This window comes from Myotis yumanensis, unplaced genomic scaffold (assembly GCF_028538775.1).
Source record: "Myotis yumanensis isolate MYYU_CA2020_CCGP unplaced genomic scaffold, mMyoYum1.0.hap1 SCAF_3, whole genome shotgun sequence".
Lineage (NCBI taxonomy): Eukaryota > Metazoa > Chordata > Mammalia > Chiroptera > Vespertilionidae > Myotis > Myotis yumanensis.
In genome coordinates this window covers 27,232,849-27,259,261 of record NW_027223754.1, presented here as the reverse complement: position 1 = coordinate 27,259,261, position 26,413 = coordinate 27,232,849, and the positions used below count along the sequence as shown (strand labels likewise).

The window sequence follows — 26,413 nt, the reverse complement described above, 5'->3', positions numbered from 1 at the left end:
CTCATTTTTTCAGAGACCTCAGTACACTCAGAACCTGGGCTACAGAGCAAACTCCCCACTCAGGCTTCTGCTCAAGTGTCCTCTGTCCTGGGCTGCCTTTCTGGGTCCCACTGTCCCTTGTGTCTATTTCTGCTGTAGCTTCTAGCTTCCTATGAGTAGATCTCCTCTCCAGGAAGGCGGGCGCTACATCTCCATCTCCTCTTCTCAGCCCTGCGTTTGGTGGAGTGTCCGGCACACACACAGGCCGCCTAAATACCCCCCCCCCTCCCCCCCACGTAACAGGTCTTCCGACCCACCCCCCTCCTGCCTACAGGCAACAACAGGCATCTCAAGAGTGATAGTCAAGGAAAAAGACCCTAGGATTTTTGTCTGTTTTTAAAACATTGACTAGAACTACATTTTATTTTACCCTCTCAATTTTGGTGTTTTGTGAGCTATTTATTTACTTTTTTCCCAACAATATTTCCCTTCTAGGTTAATTCCTTGTAATACTCATGACACTAAGGCAATATATACAGTGGGGCCTTGACTTACGAGTGTCCCGACTAACGGGTTTTTTGAGATACCAGCTGTCTCTCGGCTGATTTTTTGCATTGAGTTGACAGAGTAATTTGAGTTAACGAGCTCCTTAACGAGCTCGGTCTCGGAACAAATTAAACTCGTAAGTCAAGGCCCCACTGTATCTTCCATATATTGTGCTATATATGGCAGTCATACCTATCTTACTATTCAAGGCTTCCAGGCCCCTGGGGTCCTAGGCTGAGGACTTGGCCCTTCGCTGAGCAGACATTCCTTTAGCACAAGCACTACCTTACCAAGCCCAGCACACTCAGAGACTACCAGGGGTGGGCAAACTTTTTGACTCGAGGGCCACAATGGGTTCTTAAACTGGACCGGAGGGCTGGAACAAAAGCATGGATGGAGTGTTTGTGTGAACTAATATAAATTCAAAGTAAACATTATTACATAAAAGGGTACGGTCTTTTTTTTTTTTTTTTTTTTTTAGTTTTATTCATTTCAAACAGGCCGGATCCGACGCGCGGGCCGTAGTTTGCCCACGGCTGGACTAGCCTATGTGCAATGAAGCAAATCTCAGGGCCCTTAATCTGGCAAGTGCTAGGCAGCTTCCTGGCTAAAGGAACTTACTATGAGCTAGTCCTAGACATGGGCACACCTGCTTCTGGGAGTAATGATTTGGCTTAATGCCTAGTGCCAGCCACAGGTTCAGTCCTTCTAAGAGAACACAGGGAGAGAACTTAGAAACACCAAAGGGAGACAAAAGCCAACACCACAGTCACTTCATTACTAAAGCCAGAAGAATGTGGTCAACAGTCAAATGATGGTGCCCACAGGGGTACTCGACAAACTGGAGATGGACGGAAAGATCGGTGCACCCTACTCCGAATGGTACCACAGAAAAGACAAAGGGAGTTATCATGGCTTTCTGCAAATATCTGAAAGGCTACGATGTTTAATAGAAAATGAATTTGTTCAGTCCTTTCTTCAGACCCACTGTGTAGAAATTACAGGAAGGTGGACTTCAGGTCCTAATAAAAGTGAGCTTTCTATCTACAGCTGGTCAACATAAAGACAGCCTACCTTGTAAGTAGGTAGTTACCTGGCATACACGCACATTGCATAGAAAAAGCGTATGTCAGGAGTGCTCTCAAGGATTCTGAACTAAGGGAGGATTAGACCAAATGACCCTCAAAAGTCTCTTCTAAGACTACTGAAGTCTGACCTTAAAATTTAATTAGAAAAGGGTTCCTCTTAAAATGTAAAAATTAAAAAAAAGAGTACATTCACTATCCAGAATTTTGAGAAGTATCAACCATACCTTTATATGAGGCATTACTGGCTTTGAATAATGTGAATTTAATGATAAAAGATTATAAAAATAAGTCTGATCTTCCAGGATTTATAATTAGACACCTATGACTTGCTATCGTGTGTGTATGTGTGTGTGTGTGTGTGACTTGCTATCTTTAAAACAAGTTGGCTAAGTAAGTTAGCCTCGACCAGTAAGTGAATGTAGCCATAACAGCTTATAATCTCCAACACTGCACAAGGCTTTAAAGACACATAAGTAAAACAGCATTCCTGCATCTGAAAATAAAACCCCCTTAGTCTTCTTAGTCTCCTTGAGTAGCTACAGAAATGAATGCGTGGAAATTCCTTGGCACAATTCTAAATTTATTCTCGGGAGACATAGATTAGAAATAAAAAATAGATTCTGATTCAATCCACTCCAGCCACTGCTAGAGCAGGGCAGCAAATGAAGCCAGCTTCCAGCACAAGTCCACGGCCGTGGCGCCGGCCTCCGAGAGCCTGGGAGAGGGCCCACTCTACCGGTGCGATAGCATGGCCCCTGTTGGCCCCAGACCTGAGCCCAAACTCAAGTTAGAGCTGAACGCCACAGGCGGAGGCCTTCTTTGTAGATCCCGAGGAAAACCCAGACCTGCCCAGTTTCCCTTCCAAAGGTACATCTGCTTATCTGGCGGTTTTCTAATTGCTTTAGGGAAAGGCAAACACAAATGATAAAGGTGATGTGAAGAAAACAGAGCTGAACAAGAAGAGAAAGACGCCTTTGTCCTCGGCGGGGGAAATGAGGGAGATGACGGGAAACGATATCAGCACTTAACACGCACCACGTGGGGGAAGACAAACAGGTGCAAAAACACAAACCTGAAATTCTGCATGAACTGTCGGAACTTGTCCACCCTCCTTGCCAGTGGCACGATAATGTTGATGAGCGTGTTGGCCATGTTGAGTTTTTCTTTTTTTACTTTCATGATAGGGCCAAATGGTCGAAACAGGACCAGGCGTCTGAATTCGTGCTTGTGGTCCCCTTTGAATGTGAGCTCATACAAAGTGCCTTTATCCTTTTCTGTGCGGTAGATCCCTGTTAACAGAAACACGAGAAAAGACAGTGTTTTTTAATAGCTGAGATCTAGCATAAAATGCCTTTTAAACACATACATGCACACAAATTAAATTACAATTAAACCTCTACCTCTAATATGAGAAAACTCAAAATGCTGCCACTTTCAAATATCCCCAAAGAAATCAAAATGCCATTAATTTAAAAATCACAGTTATGAAGACTTCATAAAAATGTGGAGGGAAGTTTGTAATGTTGGAAACGAAACTATATTTAGACACATTAAAGAAAGGACTATAAAGCAATATGTCTAAATAAAACTGGCTATGATGCAGAGTGGGATTATGTGCTTTTTCTTTTCTGCTACTCCTACCTTCATTTTCTGCAATATGATTTGGTAAATATAATTATTATATTTAATTTAAATACTGCGTTAATATTATCTCTTAAAAATCATAGCCATTTCAGATGAACTGGCCAGAGTGATCTCTTCAAGGTAACTGGGAGTGGCTTGGGGCCGCTGCTATGAGTCAGGTGGCCCTCTGGACGCTTCTGGAAGCATTAAAGCAGAAAACAAAATACCCGGCACCATGGCAGGCACACATCTTAATTTCATATCGTCCTTCCTACCCCCGAGAAGCATCATAGGTCAGTGCTCCAGAGCAAGTCTACTTATGGACACCCCCCCCCCCAAAAAAAAAAAACAAACTGTGCTCCACGACATGTCACTGTTCCTGAAACTCCACAGTCTCGCTTGTCTGGTTGAAGATGTGACCCAGCATCTACCTCAGCTCAACTTCCAGGGTGAGCCTCCCTCGGGCCTGGCCCACCAGAACTCTCCTATCTAGTGCACACAGGCTCCCGGGGCGCCTACGCTCCATGGCCTTCCCAATATCACCGGTATTATGGCGTTTCTCCGATAGTTAAAAAAAAAAAAAAAAAAAAAAAAAAAAAGACAAATTCAACAAATCACCAGATAAGCTCCCTCATCTCTTATCTGTGATTTGCCATGTTTTTTTTCCATGTCCCTTCCTTCCTCTTAATCCCCACATTAGCTAGAAAGCACCTCCCAGTCTTTGAGCAGCTACAAAAGCAAGCTTCCAGGGAAAAGATCAGCCTAGGGTCAGCTCCAGTTTTCAAGGCCTCTCCCAAACCACTTCTCTTTGCTCCCTCCTTCTCCCTCCCTCCGCTTTTCTTTGGTGGGAACTACAGGTCTTTAGAAACACGGCCAAGTTCTGCTCTCTGTTCTCTGCCTCATAGGAGCTTTCATCCTACACCCGGGTTTATAGCCTCTTTGATCCTGTCCAGAGCTTGGATCTCCTTCAGGTGCGGCAGACAGGGCTTTGGCATTGCACATTTTCAGTGTCATTTCTCACAGCGGCCCCACGGGCCCATCTGGAGATGCAAAACGTGCAATCGCCGGCAGTGAGCGCGGTGACCGAGGGCCTGGCGCAGCCACAGGGAGGGAGTCCTCTCTGAAGCCCTCCTGGCTTCCCTGGGTGCCGGGCAGGCTGCTCAGCAGCCCTCCAGTCAGGGACCGGAGAGAAGTTCTGCTGTGCTTCTGCTAGAACAGAATTCAGAGTCCCTGCAGGGGCCCCTCATGGAGGAAAGCAGGAGGTTCGTTTCTTAAGAAGCTCCAAGGGCCTCGGGGAACATGGGAATGGTCCCCTTCCAAGCCTGTGGAGTCTCTGGGGCAACTAGTGCTCATTGAGGAAACAGGCTTTTCCCCCACCGCGAAGGTGTCTACACAGCTGGGCAAACCAGTGGCTCCCAGGGTCCAGACCAGGTTGGCTGAGTCAGAGAGGATTCGAGTTTGGTAACAGTATCTGCACAACCGAAACAGGTGTGGACGAAAGGGGCCACAGGCTGACCTGACAAGCTCAGGGAAGGCCTGCGTGGCAGCCTAGCAGACTCAGAGACCTAAAATAACCACAAAGGATGGTCTGAAATTAAACTTTAACTAAAGCAGTTATGGTGGGCAGTTATGTCCTAGGCCAGTATCTTCACTGACAAGATCAACTTTGATCCTTACTGAGCCCATTTGCCTTTTTGCCTCTAAGATAACATACCCTTGAAATGTCTGGGTAACTTGTAACTTCCCTTTTTCTGGAGCCCTTGGGCACAACCAAATGTTCTGGGCGCCAGGACAGATACTACAAATTCCTTCATTATCATGTTAATTGATCCTGCTATCCTATCACAGAGGTTTCCCCCTGCTTCGCTTAATCCCACCTCCTTAAATCTGTCACCAATGAATTCCATGTATAAATACGGATGTAACCCTGCCATTCTCCGGAGCACTATCTCAATTCGTTGAGGTTCTGCTTCCCGGCATATGTCGACAGTTTGGCTCAAATAAACTCACAAAAATTCTTTACAGGTTTCAATGGTTTTTTTACGTTGACATTAATTGGCGTAGTCGTGGCAGGATTCCAAAGAAGCTCACCCAGGACCATCCCTTGGACTTTGACTCGGTGCTAGGATCCAGCAAAGGGCCCATTGAGCCCGCCGGTTCTCCGCCCATTGGGTGAACGTGGGTGAGTGTTCTCTTGGATCCAGAACCTTCCCTTCCTTTGGTCGAAGGTCAGATTTTATTTGAGCTGTTTTAAAATCCTCGAGGTGGAACCAGGGTTGCTAAGACCCCAGGTTAAGGGTTCACAGCGGAACCCAGGGTAAGGCAGGATTGGAGTTAAAAATGGGAGGCTGGGTTTGATTTCGGCTTTTTAATTAGAACGGCTTTCTGAGAGTCTGAGCAAAAAAAGAAAACCTTCGCTGTATAAATGGCTTATCTAGGGGGCCACCTTAAGGCTTGGTCTGCCCGGGCCCTAAACCTTTCCTGTGGTTTTAGACAGCCGGAAGAGAAACTGAGGCCACATTTGACCCACTGCATAACATGTCTAGAAAGTTTGCTCAGACTACAGATATTCAATAAAAATAAAGAAAATTAACATGGGAAATTGTGCCTCCAAGGCCAGAAGCTCCCGTGGCCCCAGCCCTCATTTAATACTCCTGATAGGAAGCCTTTACTTGCAAGTACTTTACAGAAATGGGAAGATTTAATTAGAAAATATTAACTGAGAAATGGCTAAAATGCAGTTTGTTTGGGGTACCCATGTTAATATTTTGCATGCAGAAATTAGAAAATGCCGGCTCTGAAATTAAACTGAATGAGTACATGGGAAGCATATCTTGATTTGGAAATTAGAAGCTTCTAGAGAAAAGCATAAAAAAAATTTATTCTAATAAGATGAAAGTTAATAAAATTTTAGAGACTGTCTCAGAACTATTCGGAAGTTAATTAATGTGTACACCTTGTTTTTCCTTTAGCCCATTGTTTGTTTGTTTTTGAATAGTCCATTGGGAATATACTGAAATTCTAGTGAGGGGAAGTTCCTGAACCAGGGACAAAAGACACTGCTTTGGTAGTTTCTAATGCTGGACATTCTCTGCTGTAAACTTTTAGTGTGTTCTGTGCGCCTTGATGTTTTTGTGTCTTTGTTGTAGTGAAATAGGAAAAAAATTTAAAATGTCTTTCTATTAATCATGACTTTGGGAAAAATACGCCATTTGAGTCATTTGCTGAAACTTCCCCAATTTAAAGTCTCCTTCTCATAATTGAAAAGTTTTACAAAGTTTAAAAATTTGTCTGGTATTTCTGTTCACATGTAAAGAGAAAAGCTGGTTTAAAACTAATGCGCGCAATTGTCCTGTTTTTGGACATTTAGATAGAGTTTTGAACTAGAGTCTCTTCACACATGTACAGAATAAAACCCAAGACTGATTATTTCCTAAGGAAAATGGCGAATTTTACCCAGGGAAGCAATGCAGGCTTGTTCTAGCAACAAGCCTCCCAAAGAAAATTCAGTAAGATTGCCTCTGTTACAAAATTTGCCAAAGTAAATGCCTTAATAATAATAATTGGATTTGAATCTCAAGAAATTATGTAGCTACAAATTTGCTTCTTGACTTTCCCCAGAGAAAAATGGTGGTTTTAAAGTCAAGGGCTGGGCCAGGCCTGTTTGCCAGCCTCAGGTGTGGTTTTCCATAGCTGCTGGAAACTTGAGACCTTAAAGTTTACTGAGTCAAACAATAAAAAACGTTCGTCTAGGTATTTTGAAGTGACATAATATACAATATTAATCTGAATGTGCCTCGTACGAAATCTAGAGGGTAGAATTGAATCTGTTGGTTGATTGTGTCTTGTATTTTTGAAGTTTATTCTTAAAAATGTTACTGATTGAGAAATGCTAAATATTTGACTTGCCAGCTAAAAGTTTAAGGTTCGGATTGAATTGGGAGAAATTGTGTAGTTGTGGTAGCTAGATACCTAAAATGTAGAAATTTTTGAGAAAATAAATTTGGCTTTCTCTGAAATAATTAGGAATTCAAAATATGCTGCTTATTGGTCTGATTAAAAAGAGGATTAACTCTGTGATCTCAACTGAAATTCTTAAAACCAGTTTAAATTTAATTGCAGAGAACAGTATAGACAGCCACTTTGGGCTGTGTGATTTGGCAGCCGCCATGATGGCCACATGGCGTGCCCCTCCCCTGGGGGCCGCCATCTTGAAACAGCAAAGGCCAACCCATCCCTTTGAATTAGCCAATCGGGAGAGACCATGCTCCTGAGCTCCAGTCAGGAGTAAGGAACAGGTCACTGGGTTAGTTAAGGCATCTGCATCAGGAAGAACTTGGCAGAGATTCAGAGCCAAGTTCAAACAGGAAACTCTGAATGGGGTAGGGTAGCCTGTGTCCCATCAGGGACTGGGCAGCCAAGAGTCAGGATCCCTGTAGGGGCGTCTGCCAGTGATGCTCTGGTATTTGCTTTTCACAGATTGGGAGTTTATGAATTATTTTCAATGCTGAATACACTGCTTGCAATAAGCCATGTGCCTCATTTAAAGGTATACAAATTTTATATTTTCCATGTCAGTCTAACCAAAAATTGTTGTCTTGGAATGTTAAAAGCAAAGTTTTTTATCAAATCTATAACCATGCCACTTTTAAATGTTGTCATTTGTGGACAGCTTTATTCTAATGCATTTGTAGGTATATTATATGTTTGGGGAAAAACAAAAAAGGACTCTGACTTAATCTAAATTGCAGGCTTGTAAGCAGGTCATATTTTTCAACTGGATGAAGATTTATAGAACTTCAAGGAATAACTGAATTCAAAACCTACTGGCAAATAATCAGGATAAACAAAAATAACTATGGGACTAAATGAATTAAGGATAATTATTCTTATGACTGTTTAAAATATTGTTGACTTTTAAATCTTTTGTTTCCCAAATATAAGGAAAAGTAAAGAACAGACATTCTGCATTGTAGGAACTAACAAAATTGGTAACAGATTCATTTCACAGTGCACCAGGAGATTTGGTGTGTTGGAAAAGACACCAAATAAAAGACTCTCCAACCCCGATGGAAAGGACCTTATCAGGTATTACTAACTAACCCATATGCAGCTAAACGTAAAGGAGTTAGCTCTGGATTCACATTTCTCATTTGAAAAAGGCACCTGACTGTGAATGGACATCTACTCCCATCTCTGACACCCATCTCCATCTGCAATGGAGATAGGAGAATTTTCAAGGACAAGAAACAGCTGAGGCCTTTCGAGGACGAGAAGTCGCTGACCACAGAGAGACAGACAGCTATCCCAAGATGACGTCAACAAGGCCTGTATACTCACAAACTGATATTGCTAGCTGTGGTGATTCAAAGTTTTAATGGGGAATGTTATCTGTCTTTATTGTTTAAGTATATGTCTTTGTTGTTTAAAATTGTTTAGCTAGTGAAATTTCTGTTTGTGTCTCTTAAAAAAAATATGAATGTATTGCTAATCTGAGGAATGTTAATTATTTACATGTCACCTACAAATTAAGGCTAAGAGTTCTAACTAACTGGAAAGTATGGCTTTGCTGTGATGGAGGAAGGTAAAGAGAAATACTTAATGGAAGGTTTGAGGCATGGTTATGCATTTTTGAAGGACATAGAAAGAAGGTTTGAAGGCTAACCTGAAAGAATGAAATTTGTGAAGGTTTTGTATGTGATGAGAAGGAAAAGATAAATGTTGAAAGAAAGTTGAATGCATGATAGGCCAATAAGCTGGGACAAGTGGAATAGGGAAACTAAGCAAAAATCCTGTCTTCTCTAAATCAAAGACATTTGGAGTAAATGCTTTGCATTTGCCTCCCTAAACAAGGTTAAATCGTTTATGTCAATCTGATTAGTGTCATTTGTTGTCCACACCCAAGGACAAATGAAGTTAGAAAATAAGCCTTATTTTGATTAGTTCTTTTATTCAGGAGGAGCCAACCCGGTCCCTCCCTGCAACATGAGTGATAAAATGTATGTTAAGGAATTTTAAAATTGCTCAAACCTCGCTGCCTTGGGTCCAGTTCTGCGTGTGTAAGAAGGGACAGAGTAAGGTTTAGTAGCAGGAGTGGAGAGGCAGGCAGGGCAGGAGCAGGCCAGAAGAAGCTGGCAAGGCCATCCAAACCACCCAGCCGCTATTGGCCAGAGCCGCCTGAGGCAGACCTCCTCGGACTGGCAACAGCTGACTCTGACTAGGACAGGCTGGGCTCTTTCCAACTGGGCCCCCATGAGCCGATGGTCGAAATGAAAATCGGGGGCCAGACTGTGAACTTTATGGTTGATACAGGAACAGAGCACTCGGCAGTTACTCAGAAGGTAGCTCCCCTCACCATTATTGGAGCTACCGGGACCACAGCTGCACTGTTCTGCCGCCCCCGCTAATGTCAGTTAGGCGGCCACCAGGTAGTTCATGAATTCCTGTATTTGCCAGAATGCCTGTACCCCTTTCTTGGACATGATCTCTTACAGAAATTACAAGCCACCCATAAGCTTGTTCGAGATGCCCTGCCAGTGCCACCTCGGACCCTGTACATCCTTTCCAGCCTGGGGACTCGGTGTGGGTAAAGAAGTTCACGACCCAAGAACTCACCCCAACTTGGAAAGGACTATACACTGTCGCCCTGCTGACGGCATCCAGACCTGGCTACACCACTCCCAGCTCCTGCACCAGGAAACAGCCTTGATCCCGGCAGCCAGCGGCCTCACCAGTGAGATCCCTAGCCGGGGCTCCATGCAGGCCAGGAGGAGACTCAACGCCCGCAGGAGGGGAACTGGACTTCAGTGAGGACAGTACTGACGGGGACCGTGGCACTAGGGCACTTGGTAACTGTAAGGACATTTTTTCTAGCCAGTGAGAGAGTCCAGGGCCAAGTGGGGCTGGATGCACAAGGGGACAGGAGAGCAGAAACAGAATAGAGAATGCCCCTAAAGGAAGTGGGGTGAGTAAATGAAAATTAAATGTGCCAAGCTGGCAGTTTAGAAAAATTAATTCGGTCAAACTACTTGTAGTTAGGGGGCAGTACAATCCCCTAACTAGTAAAGATGAGTCCATGATTTGACTCATGTACATAAAACCAGTGGGGAATGAAGTATGGTACCTATTTGCTTGGTTTAACAATGGACAGGTTACTTTGATTTTCTAAATTGTATAAGTCATCCCATTCGATTGAATGCCTTATTGGTTGTAACGTGGCTATCCCATTGATTGTGATCTTACTGGTTATCGAAGCACATTCTTCTGTACCTGGGAAACAGTACAGCACAATTATCCTAAATTGTTTTAGTGGCCACAGATGATGCATTCCAGTTGACTCAGTGGTCCCATGACCAGGACAGCGCATTTACTCTAAATTACGACGATGGCTCTAGATAGTGAGTTCCTGGCAACTCGGTGGTCTCAGGACCCGAGGGCTCTAGATGGGGTGTTTCTGTCAATGCAGTGACCCCGAGACCCAGGACAATAATTAACATGCCTAAATTCTGCTTCTGTAAACTGCTTTTTTTTTGCTAACCAGTTTCCTCGTTCTAAGCCCTGGGATGTAATCAATATCTTTATGATTTTTGTGTTCATGATATGTAAATGTTATACTGGATGCAGAAAAGCAAAATTTAAGACAAACAGCAAAAGGACTCGGATCATGATGGCTCAAAAATTAGAAATGATCCAGAATACTTTTTAACAAGGACGTATAGGACCTGACTGCCTCCCATTTACCTGCCCTTTTTTTTAAAATAATAATAATTGGACCTTAAATGCCATCTAAGGTTATGGTCTTGCCCCATCCCCAGTGGTCCACCTGTTCAGCAAGACATGCTGACACTGAGACATCCTAGGAATGAGCCTTCCTAGCAACGTGGGACTCCATTATCCAACCAAAAGGTTGGTCATCAATGCATCCTTTGGATTGATTTATGACCAAAAGGGGGATGTGTGGACAAAAGGGGCCACAGGCTGACCTGACAAGCTCAGGGAAGGCCTGCGTGGCAGCCTAGCAGACTCAGAGACCTAAAATAACCACAAAGGATGGTCTGAAATTAAACTTTAACTAAAGCAGTTATGGTGGGCAGTTATGTCCTAGGCCAGTATCTTCACTGACAAGATCAACTTTGATCCTTACTGAGCCCATTTGCCTTTTTGCCTCTAAGATAACATACCCTTGAAATGTCTGGGTAACTTGTAACTTCCCTTTTTCTGGAGCCCTTGGGCACAACCAAATGTTCTGGGCGCCAGGACAGATACTACAAATTCCTTCATTATCATGTTAATTGATCCTGCTATCCTATCACAGAGGTTTCCCCCTGCTTCGCTTAATCCCACCTCCTTAAATCTGTCACCAATGAATTCCATGTATAAATACGGATGTAACCCTGCCATTCTCCGGAGCACTATCTCAATTCGTTGAGGTTCTGCTTCCCGGCATATGTCGACAGTTTGGCTCAAATAAACTCACAAAAATTCTTTACAGGTTTCAATGGTTTTTTTACGTTGACACAGGCCTGCGGGGTCGGCGGCTGCGTCTCATCAAACTTCCGTTACTCGTGTCAGCAAGCGTACCCTCTCCACACAGCAGTAAGCGGGGTGAAGGCTGCTGACAGTTTAACGTGCAGATAAAAATGTACACTAGCCTGCGATTTTTTTTTCTTTAATGGAGTCATTTTCTTTCTCAGCACCAGGATAAGAATCATTCATTTTAAAAAATCTAAGTCCCCAGATCTGAAAACACAGGTAGAAATATACACAAACCCGTGTCAAGAGAGGACATCTATTTATGAAGAACCCAGAGAATTGTAATAGTTCTTATTAATGGTGATTCTTATAACCCTGTCGGGATGGCTGCCTCTGGCGAGCCTGTGTGACCGCCGATAACTGTGTGGCAGGCGGCCTTTGTTCTGGTTTCCGGGCGGGGCACCGCTATCAGGCAGGCCAGCACGCCCAGCCTAATCTTGCAGCCACATTTCAGCCGCTGTCTCATTGTCTTCCACATCCTATGCCCTGAAACAGTTATTACATCAACCTTTTAGCATATTTCCCCACACTCTGCCTAATTAAGTTAATCACGGTGTAGAAATCTGATTGTAGATCCCTTTATTCTATCTATTTTAAATAAGTTATTTAAAACTCTCTTGCAACCTATCTCCACTAAAACCCACACCCAGCCATCTGCCCACTCCACCCACGGGCTCACGATCCCACACCTGGACACAAACAGCACTCAGTCTTCCTGTAACACCAAGGACAGCCCCTAACTGGACCCTTGCACCTTCTAGAAATCGTCAGTGGTGGAAGCACAAAGGGACCGAGATAAAGGGGCAGAAGCATTCTGAGGCAGGAATGCTTTTCCACGGAGAAGCTGGCATGCACAATGGCAAATGCAAAGCAAACTGGCCACACAAACACCGTCCCTGTAATATTCTGTGGGATTGTATCATTTTTTATACACTATGCAAAGGGGAGATCAAAACGAGAACTTGGGAACTAGCTCACATTTTGGTTTAGACACACTAACTGGCACCTTCTTTTCCCTTCTTTCCCTCCATCTTACTTTGAGTTTGGTGTTTCTGTTCCCTCTACAAGCATCGCTGATCCTACCCTACTCAGGGGGGCCAAGCCCTAGGATGGTCAACTAGGTGAGGATACTTCCAAGTATCCAAGATACAGCTCCGTGGTCTGCTGCAAATGTCTATGCCTTCAGTAAACAGGGAGCAAACTAGATGCAGTCCCCTCTAAACATTCTATCTTCAAGGTAGGACCTCAGAAATCATGAGGTCAAGGAGGTACCACAGCTTACACTTATATCCTTGTCCTCTCTCCACATGAGGGTGCACAGGTTGTGGCCAATGCTGCACCGCTGAGCCCAAAAGTGTCTCCACTTTCATCCCTGCCTTTCCTGCCTTCCTACACGGAGCCTAGGTCTCCCAGCTGGATCACTGCCATCTCCTGAGGACCATGTTCCACTTCGTGGGCCCAACACATCCTGCACGTATCCTTTGATCCTTAGCCTCCTGGAGTACCAGTATCATCCTGCTTTCCCCTGAGCTCAGGAGCCCTTACCAGCATCCCAAAGCCCACAGAATAAAGGACCAATCCCATGGCCGGCTTTTAAAATCTTCCTTAATCCAGCCTCGTGTAAAATCTGGGCCCCAGTCAAGCTGGTTTATACCGAGCACAACTCCTCCCCCAGGAGAAAGTGGAACCTTCTTGCAACGCTGGTGGGAATATAAAATGGTGCAGCTTCTGTGGAAAACATCCGGCGGTTCCTCAAAAAGTTAAACACAGAATTATCATAAGATCCAGCAATTCCACTTCTGGGTATGTACCCAAAAGAAATGAACACAGAGACTCGAACAGATACTTGCACACACATGTTCGTGGCGGCATCCGTCACAGTACACAAGTGGTGGAAACAACCCAAACCTCACCCACAGATGAGTGGATAAACAAAATGGGGATTATACACACAATGGGATATTAGCCTCAAAAAGGAGATTAACCAAAGCACTTATATGCATATATGCACAGCCCATGAACAAACAATAGTTGGGGAAGGCCTGAGGAGGGGGCAGGAGCAGGGTGAAGGGGGTGAAGGGAGGGAATGGGACAGCTGTAATATTTTCAACAATAGAGATAAAAAAGAATGAAATTCTAATACATGCTACAACATGATGAACCTTGAAAATATGTGCTAAGTGAACTAAACCAGTCACAAAAGGACAAATACTGTAGGGTATTGTAGGATTCCACGTACATGAGGTACTTAGAATAGTTAAACTCATAGAGACAGAAAGTAGATTGGTGGTTACCAGGGGCTGGGGGAGCAGGGGATGTGGAATTAGTGTTTAACAGACACAGCGTTCCTATTGGACATGATGAAAAGCTCTAGAAATGGTACTGGTGAGGGTTACACAGCAATCTATATATATAAAACCCTAATATGCAAATAGACCGAACGGCGGAACCAAACAACCGGTCGCTATGACGTGTGCTGATCACCAGGGGGCGCACGCGGAACATGGCGGGCATCGGCAGCAAGCAGCAGAGCGTGGAACATGGCAGGTGTCAGCCGTGGCAGGGTGGTGGAGCAGATGAGCGGGGGGCGCCAGACCAAGGCAGGGTGCTGGTCGTTGTCATCAGGGTGAGCCTCTAGTGGTTACTGAAAATTCTTTGCTCCCACATGCCGAGGTCCCGCCCGGCACTCGCACCCGCTGTCGGCGCCGGCCCCTCTTGCACCCGCTGCCAGCACCGGAGCTGCTGCTCATACCCGCTGCCGGTGCCCAGCACCAGTCCCAATCACTCAGCGCCGTCAGCGGGTGCAAGCAGGGCTGGCGCTGTCAGTGCGTTGGAAGCGGCACAAGGAGCAGGGCTGCCGGCAGACAGGGGACCGGTGGCTGTGGCGAGAGGGGTCAGGCAGGCGCACAGAGGATGGGCCTAGACCCGCCCCTGTGCCCACCACAGCCTCCTGGCCCACAGTTCCTTTCAAGTTGCATGAATTTGTGCACGGGGCCCCTAGTGTGAATATACTTAATGCCATGAAATTGCACACTTAGAAAAAGTTTATAATGGTAAATGTTATGTGATGTGTATTTTACCACAATAACTACTCTCCTATGAAAAGGCCTTGCACTTTCTCAAGACACACTTCCTCACCAGTCAGCCTTTCTACTTCCACCCTCCTAAATCTGCCCTCCTCCTCTGGGAAGATTCCATGATGCTCTCAATCCAAAGTGGTCATTCAATCTCCAGATATTTTAGTGTAAGGGCTTTCAAACTCTTCTGTGTGATCTACGTTTTTGGCACATGACAACATTAAAGGATAACATCTAATCCAGCTTCCCATTTTACAGATGGGCAAACTGAGACCCAGAGAAACTGTGGTTTGCCTGCATTCACCAGATGTGCTAATGACTGACTAAAGCATACTCCTATGAGCAGTTTACTCCTTAGATATCACTTTCATATGCAACATCAGTAACTCAGAGTGTAGAAAAGCAGGGACAGAAGAAACAGAAGTCAGAATAAACAACAGAATGTCTGCCGTAAAGTCTTACTTCATTTACCCACAGATAATCTTCACATCCACGCTTAGGGCTTTTCTTTTATTTTAACACACAATAGTAACAGTTGCTAAACAACAATCATCTGAATTCATAGTCTATAACACATTCAAAGTAGCACATTCTGAAAGGAGGTGCTTTCATGAAAAAATACATCGCTTGTAAGAAAAAAATAAGTATGTTGGAAAAGAAAATCTATAACAGGCAGAAATTCAGACAGTAGTAAATAGGCAGAAATGCAGACAGTAGTAAATAGGCAGAAATGCAGACAGTAGTAAATAGTGGCAGGTCACCTCCTGACAGCAGGGGAGGAGGCAGATCATCATTTTAAAAAGAAATTTAAATGTCTGAGATAATTTAATACAAAGTAAAACACTCCACTCGTGTAAATTGCCTTTGAAATATCACAAAGAGCATATACCTACTTACTGTGTTTCTGCAAGAGCACATTATCCTTACCCAGTTCAAGAAGGGAAACATGGAAATACTTGAGAGAAAGATCTTACTCCACAAGAATGCTTCAGTTATCTAGAAAATTCTTAGGTGGAATATCTCATTCCCAGACCACACGAGATAAATGAGACATAATTACAGTGCCATCTGTTGTCAGCTCTATTTTCTTAGAGAAAGTAGCTGACATTCAACGCTTGTGAAAAGAGATGTTCTAGGCTTTCCAAATGCTCAGATACTATAATGTAAATAATTTCTCCCCATAAAAAAAAAAAAAGTAACCATTTCCAAGCTTTCTCTCAAGTGCAGGGTTATAGACATGTCTGTCCATACCTTGCTTTCTCGGGCATCACAGTGCATCTGTGCACAGCAGCTTCTGGACGGGTCCTGATCCAAGTTTATCACCATCTTCAACTTTCACTAAATGCTTCTTTCATTTGCTAACAAGTGCACTGACTGACATCCTTACTGAAATAATTCATGAAGCTCTTTTCTTATTTCCATTTATTGCATTTGGTGTGTATATTCATGTCACAGATTAAGGCGGATAAATTTAACACTTGGTTCTTGATCAGAAATTTCTAACAGCTTCCCTTACTTAGAGCTCCTCCTTACTTCTTCACTAGTACTAGCAGTTGACTTTTTTGTGAGAGCCATTCTCGCCCCCCCGCCCCCAAAACTGCAGCCTACCTACCACTCCATGAAAGTAAGAGGTATTTGACAATAAGTAGGAAGCAAATGAGTGCATGATACCTGTGCAGCAATAGGCTGGGCTCCTCACCAGGTGACCCACCAGCCTCCTATGATTCATGTTCACTTGACATGGCTATTTTTTAATCCTTATGGATTTTTCTCATGGCTATTACTTACTGTGGATTGTGTTCTCTATTAGAGACATAAAGATGAACATGGTAAAAATCACTGTGCTTTCAGAATTCACATTCTAGAGAGGAAGGCAAGCAGGTAAACAAAACAGGCATAAATAATATTCGAAGCACCTATGAGAGTCTGCCCAAGGTGTAAGGGAAGAGAAAGGAGGGTGTCTCCGCCTGCCGGAGGGTATGGACGGTTTGATCTCCAAGATATGTCAGCAGAACTGAAGACTTAATGGGTGTTTGCCAAGGCGACAAAACCAGAAGGGCATTCTATGGAAGATAACAGCACAAGCAAAGATACCAAGTAAACAAAACAAACAAAACCCAATTTGTTATGTCTGGCAAACTTCCACAAAGCTGGGGCGCAAAAGGTAGGTGTGGGAGAAGGGTGGGAGAAGAGGCCGGCAGGTCAGGTGGTGCTCACTCGCCCGCCCGCCCACGAGGCCATCCTCACAGGCCTGGAGCTCAGGGGAGCACGCCAGGTCTTTCACAGGAATGAGCCAAGGTCATTTCAGGATTATCACCTCACAGCAGTGTGACGTGTGAATGGACGACAGGGAATGAGATCAGAGAGCAATGAGGGAAGAATCAACGATTCAGCAAGAAATGAAACGGCAGCAGAGATGATGAGACGTGGGCACAGCTTGGGAGAAGTTGGTTAGAAATGGGATGGCAGGGGAGGGACAGGGAGAAAGGTGGTGTGACTCCAGTTACAGGTGAGAAAAGGAATATGCGTAAGCTTTGGATATGCCGATTTGAGGAGCTCCATGAGGAGCACCGGAGCTCAGCAGACAGGCTTTTTTAAACAGAGGTAGGTGTCCCCATTACATAAGATGACGCTGAGGGTGGGGGTCAGATCACCCAGGAAGTCTGGGAGCCCAGGCCTGTGGTAGCCCAACCCAGCAGGTGCAGAGTGTGCAGGTCCACAAAGAGAGGAGACAGCCAGGTCCATGGCACTGAGAGAAGCACAGAGAGAGGCAGGACAGAGCCTCAGGGAGGCCACCCCACCAGTGAGGAGGGGCTGCTCAGCAGTGCAGTTGTTACGTCAAGATTAAGAACAATGAGAACAAAACGGGCCACTGGCCAAGCGGATCACTGGTGACCTGACCAATAATGGTTTCAGGTTATTGACAGGAATGAAGCCCGATTTGACAAATAACGAGAGATGAAGTGGCCAGAGTAAGTTGAGTAAGTACTTTTCTGTTGTTTTCCTTGAAACAAGTTCATTCCTGCCTCAGGACCTTTGCTTTGTCCATCCTTTCCCCCCATGCTCCTAGCATGACTGATCCTTTTTCCCTTTTAGGCCTCAACTAATGCCACCTCCTCAAAGAGGCCTTCCCTAGTCTCACTTTCTTAAAGCCCGCCGCCCCGCCCCCCCCCCCCCCCCCCCCCCCGCAGTCACTCTCTGTTACCCTGTTTTTATTGCACATGAGCTGAAGGTGCTTACTTACCCACCTATTTATTACTGTTCTCTTCACTAAAAGATAAACTCCATGAAAACCAGAAATCTGTTTCTGCAAAATGAATCCCTGCTGCACAGAACAGAAGGAAGGGCGAGGGAGGGAAGAAGGTGCTTGGATGGGGAAGGAATGTAATAGAGTAGGAGCCAGAGTTAACAGTGTTTTGGTTTTTTTAAGGGAGGCAGGGAGGAACAAATCCATATGCCAAGAGGAAGGAACAAAGAGAAATCTATCCTGAGAATACAGGCTGGAATGAGAAAATGGAGGTGGGTGGAATCTATAAGCCAAGAAAGGACTTGGTCTTGGACAGAGAAGGGTCACCTGTTTCCCAAAGCAGGACCTAAGGACCAGAGCAGGGTTGCAGGTGTGGGGCAAGGAGCCAAAGGAACTCACTGAGAACGGATGTCGAACACTTCTCAGTGGAGCAGGAGAACGCAACTCAGACTTGGAGAGGAGTCATGAAGGGCCAGGATGGTGACAGTGAGATGGGGGGTCACTGATCCAGGACTGGGCGCTGCAGGACAAGGGTGGTGGGCCAGGAAGTCGGGCTCTGGGAAGACAGTGGCTGAGGGAGAATAATATGGGGTCCAGCAGAGGGAGGGGTAAAGCCTAAAGGCATGATCAAAGGACGAGAAAGGGGTCAAAGTGAAAATAAACAATGAAGTCTGGAGTGATCACAGAAGCCATGGGAAAGAATGGATTTCTTTCTTTTTTTTCAGATAAATTCAAAAGGCTTATTGCACCAAATGCCACAAAAAAATGGATCAAAATAATACATGGACAAGTTTTAAGAAAAAAATTTCCATACAATGACATTGATAGCTATTTAACTGATCAAAAATATAAGGTCCTATCAATTTGTCTTCATGGAGCTTCAATGGTAACAAATCCCAGAATTTTCTCCTTGTTTAAATACCACTTAAGTGTAAGCATATTGCAATTTTGCTTCCAAGATATATAGTTCACCAAATTTTGACATTTAAAAATTAACATTCAGAGGGGACTGCTTGATTTAGGCAAGTATTATAACAAAATATCCCCTCCCACAAAAGAATGGATTTCTGAGGATGTTTAAGTTTAATGAGAAAGTGGGGCTCTTAGAGGCCCAGGATGGGGCTGCCCTGGAAATCAGGCCTCTGCACTTCCTCCCCTCAAGGCACTCACGTTGGTCAGACCAGACAATGTGCTGCTCGAGACCCCAGCTACACAGACCTCTTTATCACCCCCAGTTTCTATTCAAGGATTGGTGGCTTCTTATGAAGAAATGGCGGCTCCATCTCTTTGCATAAGCTGAGTTTAAGAAACCAGCGGTGGAAATGTACACAGACTAGACGTCTACGTGGACTGACGAGTTTAAGGGGCTAGACCGAGTGGTGGGGACTAAGATAGCAGAGAGTCCTGCAGGGATTCCAGAACAAACATCCGAGGAAGGGAAGTCCGAGCAGCCATTGTCAGGGTACGTTTCCGAACAGCCGCAGGGCTTCCTCTCAAAACATGGCAAGACCGTATATCCAGGATGTTGTTGAAAAGCAGAAAATTTGAGATAGAGGCAGCAGGAATGAGCGAGGTCAGAGATCAAGGAATGTGTGTCCACACCATTGTCTTTGGCTAACCATTGAGCTTATCGATGCACAACTACTTAAACAACTTACCACCAAAATAGAGGACAAAACAGCCTAACTGTATTTACATTACTGCAACTCATGTCTGTTTCTCAAACCATGTTCACAAATATCATCTTAATTCTAAAAAGTCTTCCAAAGAGGTAAGCCATCTATCTACCCATTTCCTTTTACAGATGGGTGAATTGGAGCCTTTACAAAAGTTGAATAAGTAACTTGTTCAAGGTTACAAATGATGTGCTCACAGACTAATGGGCATAATGACTGAATTTAAGAGCATGCCATGGTACAGCTCTTTAAAGGTTAATTAACTTTACAATCAAAAGAATATTTATAACTCTCCTTTCTGTTCTTTTCTTTTTGAAACTGGCTTTTGAAAAATAGAAAAACATCAATAAAGATACTACAGAAAGCTAACCAACTTTCTAAGGTATACCAGAAAAGTCAGTCTTAAAACTTGCCTTTGAAGATTAAGAGAATACATTATCGATTGAGTCACTGACATCAATTTCCTCATCTTTAAAAAGTGGGGCTAATAGTAATACGTATTTCTTCACAGGGCTGCTGAGAAGATTAAATAAATTCATACATGTAAACATGCAAGCCTGGAACATGGGAGGTGCTTAGTGATGTCAGCAACAGCAATAATGATAACAACTGTCAGCACTGTTATTATGTTGTCATCCCATTTTGCTTCATTAGCCATTTAATGTAGTAGTGCTCTCGGTCAGACAGGTCACAGCTCAGGGACAAGCCCCCTCTTGCTGTGTTATCACTGACATTAAATATGCTTGGAAGCTGAATCCAGTCACTGATTTTTTTTAAGCTGTCATAACTGGATCCAGAGGTGGGAGGATTCTTAATATTCTGGTAAAGAGCCTGGTAATATACAACTGAGCATCTATAATAATAAAAGCATAATATGCTAATTAGATCAGACAACTGAACGACCTTCCGGAAGTCCTTCTGGACGACTTTCCAGATGAAGCCAGGGCTGCGAGGGCCTGCGAGGGCCAAGGCAAGCCGCCATGGCTGCGAGGGCTGAGGCAAGCCACCGCGGCTACAAGGGCCAAGCCCCTTGCACAAATTTCATGCATCAGGCCTCTAGTATATAATATTTGAGTCTCAGTAATTTTTTAGTAACATTGCAATGATATATTTTTAGCTGTTGTTTGAGAAATGCCATTACCCCCCTTTTTTAGCTGAAAACAACAGGAATGTATTATCTCCATTCTAGAGGCCAGAAGTCCAAGACAAGGTGTAGGCAGGATTCATTCCATGTTTTAAAATTAAATTTATTGGGGGGATATTGGTTAATAAAATTAGTTAGGTTTCAGGCATACAATTCTATAGCACATCATCTGTATATTATATTATGTGTTCACCGCTCCAAGTCAAGTCTCCTTCCATCACCATTTATCCCCCTTTAGTCTCTCCCACCTCCTCCCAGCCCCCTTTCCCTCTTGTAATCAACATACTGTTGTTGTCTGTGTCTGTGAGTCTTCTTTTTTCTTTGCTTAATCCCTTCACCTTTTTTACACAGCCCCCAATCACCCTTCCCTCTGACAACTGTCAGTCTGTTCTCTGTACCTATGAGTCTGTCTCTACTTTGCTTGTTAGTTTATTTTGTTCATTAGTTTTCACATATAAGTGAAATCATGTGGTACTTGTCTTTCTCTGACTGGCTTATTTCACTTAGCTTAATACTTTCTAGGTATATCCATGCTGTTACAAAAGGTAAGATTTCCTTCTTTTTTACAGCTGAGTAGTATTATTTTGTGTAAATGTACCACAGCTTTTTTAATCCACTCATCTACTTATGGGCATTTGGGCTGCTTCCAAATCCTGGCTATTGTAAATAATGCTGCAATGAACACAGTGTGCATATATTCTTACATATTCGCCAATACATCTGATAAGGGCTTGATATCCAACATTTATAGGGAACTTATAAAACTCAACACCAAAAAGACAAGCAATCCAATTAAAAAATGGATCAAGGACCTGAACAGACACTTCTCCAAAGAGGACATTCAGATGACAAATAGACATATGAAAACATGCTCAACGTCACTAATCATCAGAGAAATGCAAGTTAAAACCACAATGAGCTATTCCCTCATAACAGTCAGCATGGCTATCATCAATAATTCAATAAACAAGTTTTGGGGACGATGTGGAGAAAAGGGAACCCTAGTACACTGCTGGTGGGAATGCAGACTGGTGCAGCCACTGTGGAAAGCAATATGGAGTTACCTCAAAAAATAAAAAAATGGAACTGCCTTATGACTCAGCAATTCCACTTCTGGGAATATACCCAAAAGAAACTCATTTTTAATGTGTGTAATATCAATGGGATTTTTCAAATTGTTGACTCAAACTAATAGCCCTTTATCAGATATCATGACCTTTTATCTCACTTTCCTACCTTCTCATACTGGTTAGCACAACTCCACCGTATCACATCTACAACCTCCCACCCCCAATCATTAATATAGTTGGAACAGCCTCCTTCCCAATGCCTGACACTCCCCATCTCCTGAGCCTCTGTTGCTTGGCCAACACCTATGCCAGAGGCTCCGATCTAACCCTGACTTTGCCAGTGACTTTGTACCACCTTGAACAAGATATTTAATGACTCTGGGTTCCTACAACCCAGTCTTAAAAATCAAGTCACAGTGTATGTTGAAAGCACAAATTGCTTTGTGCTTCAAGGAAAATAGTAAGTTGCATCTCTTATAGGCATTTATTTTATTTGCGTAAGTCATCTAATTAGTCAGTGGTAAGAATTCATTTTAGTAAGTGAGACAAAGACAAATACCATATGATTTCACTTATATGTGAACTATAAAGAACAAAATAAACAAGCATACAACACAGAAACAGACTCATAGATACAGAGAACAAACTGATGGTTGCCACCGGGGAGTGGAATTGGGGGTTTGTGTGAAAAAGTTGAAGGGATCAAGAAGTATAAATTGGTAGTTACAAAATCATGGGGATGTAAAAAGTACAGCATAGTCAGTAATATTGTAAAAACTGTATGGTGTCAGGTGGGTACTAGATTTATAAGGAGGATCATTTTGTAAATTATATAAATGTCTAACCACTTTGCTATATAACTGAAACTAATATAAAATAATATTGAAGGCCAACTGCAATTTAAAAATTTTTTTCAAATAATTCTTTTTAACTTTAACAAACAGGTTTTAAGACTGACTCACTGGATATTTGGGGGGAAATATGTGTATTTTTGTGGAACTTCTGAATTACAGAAGCCACATCAAACTGAAGAGCAAGAAAGAAATCTGAAGGCCTAGAATATAGGTCACAATTTTCTACCATAACAGATACTAGTCGACCTGTATTTGTCTATGCCAATGGAAACTGCCAAGCTTTAGAAAAGATAGATTTGTGAACCTCACCCCAGACCTATTAAGTTGGGTCTGAGGGCTAGCTTTTGGAAAATCACTTCTTTACCCCAAACTTGTACAAATGTTAGATAGTAAAAATGGAAAACTAGCCACCATAATCCTATATAAAAAAAGCCCAGTGACCGAAACAGCGAACGACCAGAATGACCAGAGACCAGAATGACCATAGCCTCTCACCCCTGCCAGCTGCCCCCCAGCAAACAGTTAGGGGCGATCAGGCAGGCAAATGAGCAGTTAGGGGCAATCAAGGAGGCAGGCAGAGGGGTTAGGGGTGATCAGGCAGAGGTGGTTAGGGGTGATCAGGCAGGCAGAGTAGTTAGGAGCGATCAAGGCAGGCAGAGGCAGTTAGGGGTGATCAGGCAGGCAGGCAGAGGGGGTAAGGGCGATCAAGAGAAACATGCAAATTAACCATCACTCTGTCACTCCACCACTCCGCTCCACCCACCAGCCAATCAGGGTGACTATGCAAATTAACCCAACAAAGATGGAGGTTAATTTGCATACGCAGGCGCCAAGCGAAGACTGATGATGACTGAAGATGGCGGTGGCCACGGAGCTGGAGCGAGCAGGAGGCTTGGGTTGCTCCCAGCGACGGAGGAAGCCAAGCTTCCCACCGGCCCTGCACTCCGCTCAAGGAGTGGCTGGGGGCCTGGGTTGCCTAACCACGTCCTGGGCTCCACTCGAGGAGCTGGAAAAAATAAAAAAGGAGGGGCTGGGAGCAGCCGGAGCAGAGAAGCCAAGCCTCGCTGCTGCAGCCAGACCAAAGGCCTGGGTCCCGGGTGCGAGAGGAAAACCAGTGCCGGAAGCCAGAGGAAGGAAGGCCTATTGCGTGAATCTTTGTGCAATGGGCAACTAGTCTATAATAAGGTACAATAGAATGGAGGAAGAATATGGAACATATTCTGTACAAAACGACATAAGTTCTGGAAAGCTAGGAGAGGGGCCAGGTGAAGAACACGGCAAGCCATGAGGCTGAAGGGTCAGGCAGGTTCCACATCACGAAAGGCCTTATGAATCACACCAAGAAGGTCTGACCATGTGCAACCATGTAGGTTTTTGGTTTTGTTGCGATATTGGTTTGTAGATTTTCTTTTATTTTGGGGGCAACCACAACAGCTAAAATATAACAATCTGAATCTTTATACAGAAGTATGTTCTAACCACTATAAGGCTTTTAAATAAAAAAACAAAATCCTGGAGATCAGCTTTCAATTGGAAGAATGAATCCTATGTTATACTTTCCTCCAGGTCCTTAGAAACAAAGACTCAGACATGGACACACACTTCAACTTGATCACCAAGGGAAAACACAACACATAATGAGAGTGTGAAAAGCATTTTTACTTTGGGGTGAAAACACACTAGGAAAAAACTACTGACTATCGGGAGCTATTAAGTTTTTCAAGCCAACAGAACACTAATACAATAATCTGCTCAGAACACTAAGCTATGTCTGGAACGTGGTAAAACTATGAGAGGTGGCAACTCATAAAATGACATCTTAGGTTACAAAGCCAAGGAAAGTTCTTTTTTTTTTTTTAATGTATTTATTGATTTTTGGAGAGAGAAGAAGGGAGAAGGCTAGAAATATAAAAACATCTATGAGAGAGAAACATCATCTACCGGCTGCCTCTTGCATGCCCCCACTGGGCATCGAGCCTGCAACCTGGGCATCGAGCCCACAACCTGGGCATGTGCCCTGACCAGGAATCAAACTGGTGACCTCTTGGTTCATGGGCTGAAGCTCAACCACTGAGCCAAACTGGCCAGGCAGCCAAGGAAAGTTCTTAGAGAAACATTCTGGCCCAGGAGAAAGAGAGACCTAAATTTTCACTCAATTCAACCATTAACTCACTCTATGACTTTGGACAAAGTCAACTGTCAAAGTTTCAGTTTCCCCAGCTGTACAACGTGGGCACTAAACAATGCATGACTCACTCTGTCCATGAAATAACAATAAACCAGGAGAAACACAATTGTAATCTAAGTGGCTTCAGATCACCATTTTTATATGCTGATGGCCAGGAATTCAGAAAGGACACAGTGGGGATGGCTTGTCCCTGTTCCAGCATGTCTGGGGCCTCGTCTGGGATTGTTGGAAGGCTGGGGGTGACTCGACAGCTGAATGCATAATCCTAAATCTTAGGACTATGAGAGTCACTGCCTCCACAAAACTCTTTCAGTAACTTCAGTAACGTATCATTAAGACTAAAGCTGTACAGCTAAAACATAAAATCAATTCCACAGGATATCAAGACAATGTGGTATCAAACCCATGTGGTCCATCAGACATGCAGTTTTCAGATGATAGTTTATATATGGATTTTTTAAACTACAGAATTATAACAATTGGTACTATTAAACCTATTTAGGTAGTAACTCCCTACATATTTTTTCAAGTAAGTCATGGCCACCAAACTTTTTGACAATGTTCCCATCAAGGGGAGGCCTATTTCCCCTCCCCTTGAATCTGAGTGGGCTTGCGACTGCTTGGCCTCACAGAGGACAGCGAAGTGATGCAGCTGCCCCTTTGTTTGCTGGCACATTTTCTCTGGGATCCCAGAATGCCACGTAACAAGTTCAGTTGCCCCGAGCTTGCCATGAAGAAGCCACACTCCAGGGACAGTCCACGCGCAGGCACTCCCATCGGCAGTCCTGATCCTCGTGTCACCACAGCCCAGCTGCCAGGTCTGTGAGTGAATGAGCTTTCAGATGATTCTAGACCCCAGCTGTCCAGTCACCCCCAACCTCCCAACATTCCCAGACGAGGCCCCAGGTGTGCGAGAACAGGGACAAGCCATCCCCACTGGGTTCTTTCTGAATTCCTGGCCAGCAGCATATACAAATGGTGATCTCAAGCCACCAAATTCTGGGATAATTTGTAATGCAGCAATAATAAGGGAACACGAGTAACTGATAATGACATGTATGCTGCTCAGTAAGAGTAGATACAAACACTCACTATCAGTTCCTGCTCTTGTGGCGTTACTGGCATCCTCTTATGACATACTCACTAGACATGTGCCAGAGCATAAAGCCACCCCACCTGTGCATGGAGCTGGACTAAGAGAATTCCCCAAATAGGACTATAATTTTCCTAAGGAAAAAGTTCTGGTCCTACTAAACTCATGGGCAAATGGGCAGCTAAGACCCTAAACCCCACACAATGAGCATGGCTGCAATAAATTTAGCCTAGAAAAGTTTTCAAGTGGATGATATCAAACTCTTACTTTGGCAATAAAATCACACAAATAAACAA

The 26,413-nt window shown here is 43.9% G+C and overlaps 1 protein-coding gene across 6 annotated transcripts in view; it reads right to left on the bottom strand.

The window, feature by feature from the left end:
- The window catches only part of CSGALNACT1 (chondroitin sulfate N-acetylgalactosaminyltransferase 1), a 313,490-nt gene that overhangs the window by 30,909 nt on the left and 256,168 nt on the right, over positions 1-26,413 (bottom strand). For all 6 annotated transcript variants that reach the window (XM_070408515.1, XM_070408511.1, XM_070408510.1 and 3 more), the window contains one exon: positions 2,686-2,902. In XM_070408515.1, coding sequence (XP_070264616.1) covers positions 2,686-2,902 — 217 coding nt within the window. The remainder of the gene's footprint in view (positions 1-2,685; positions 2,903-26,413) is intronic.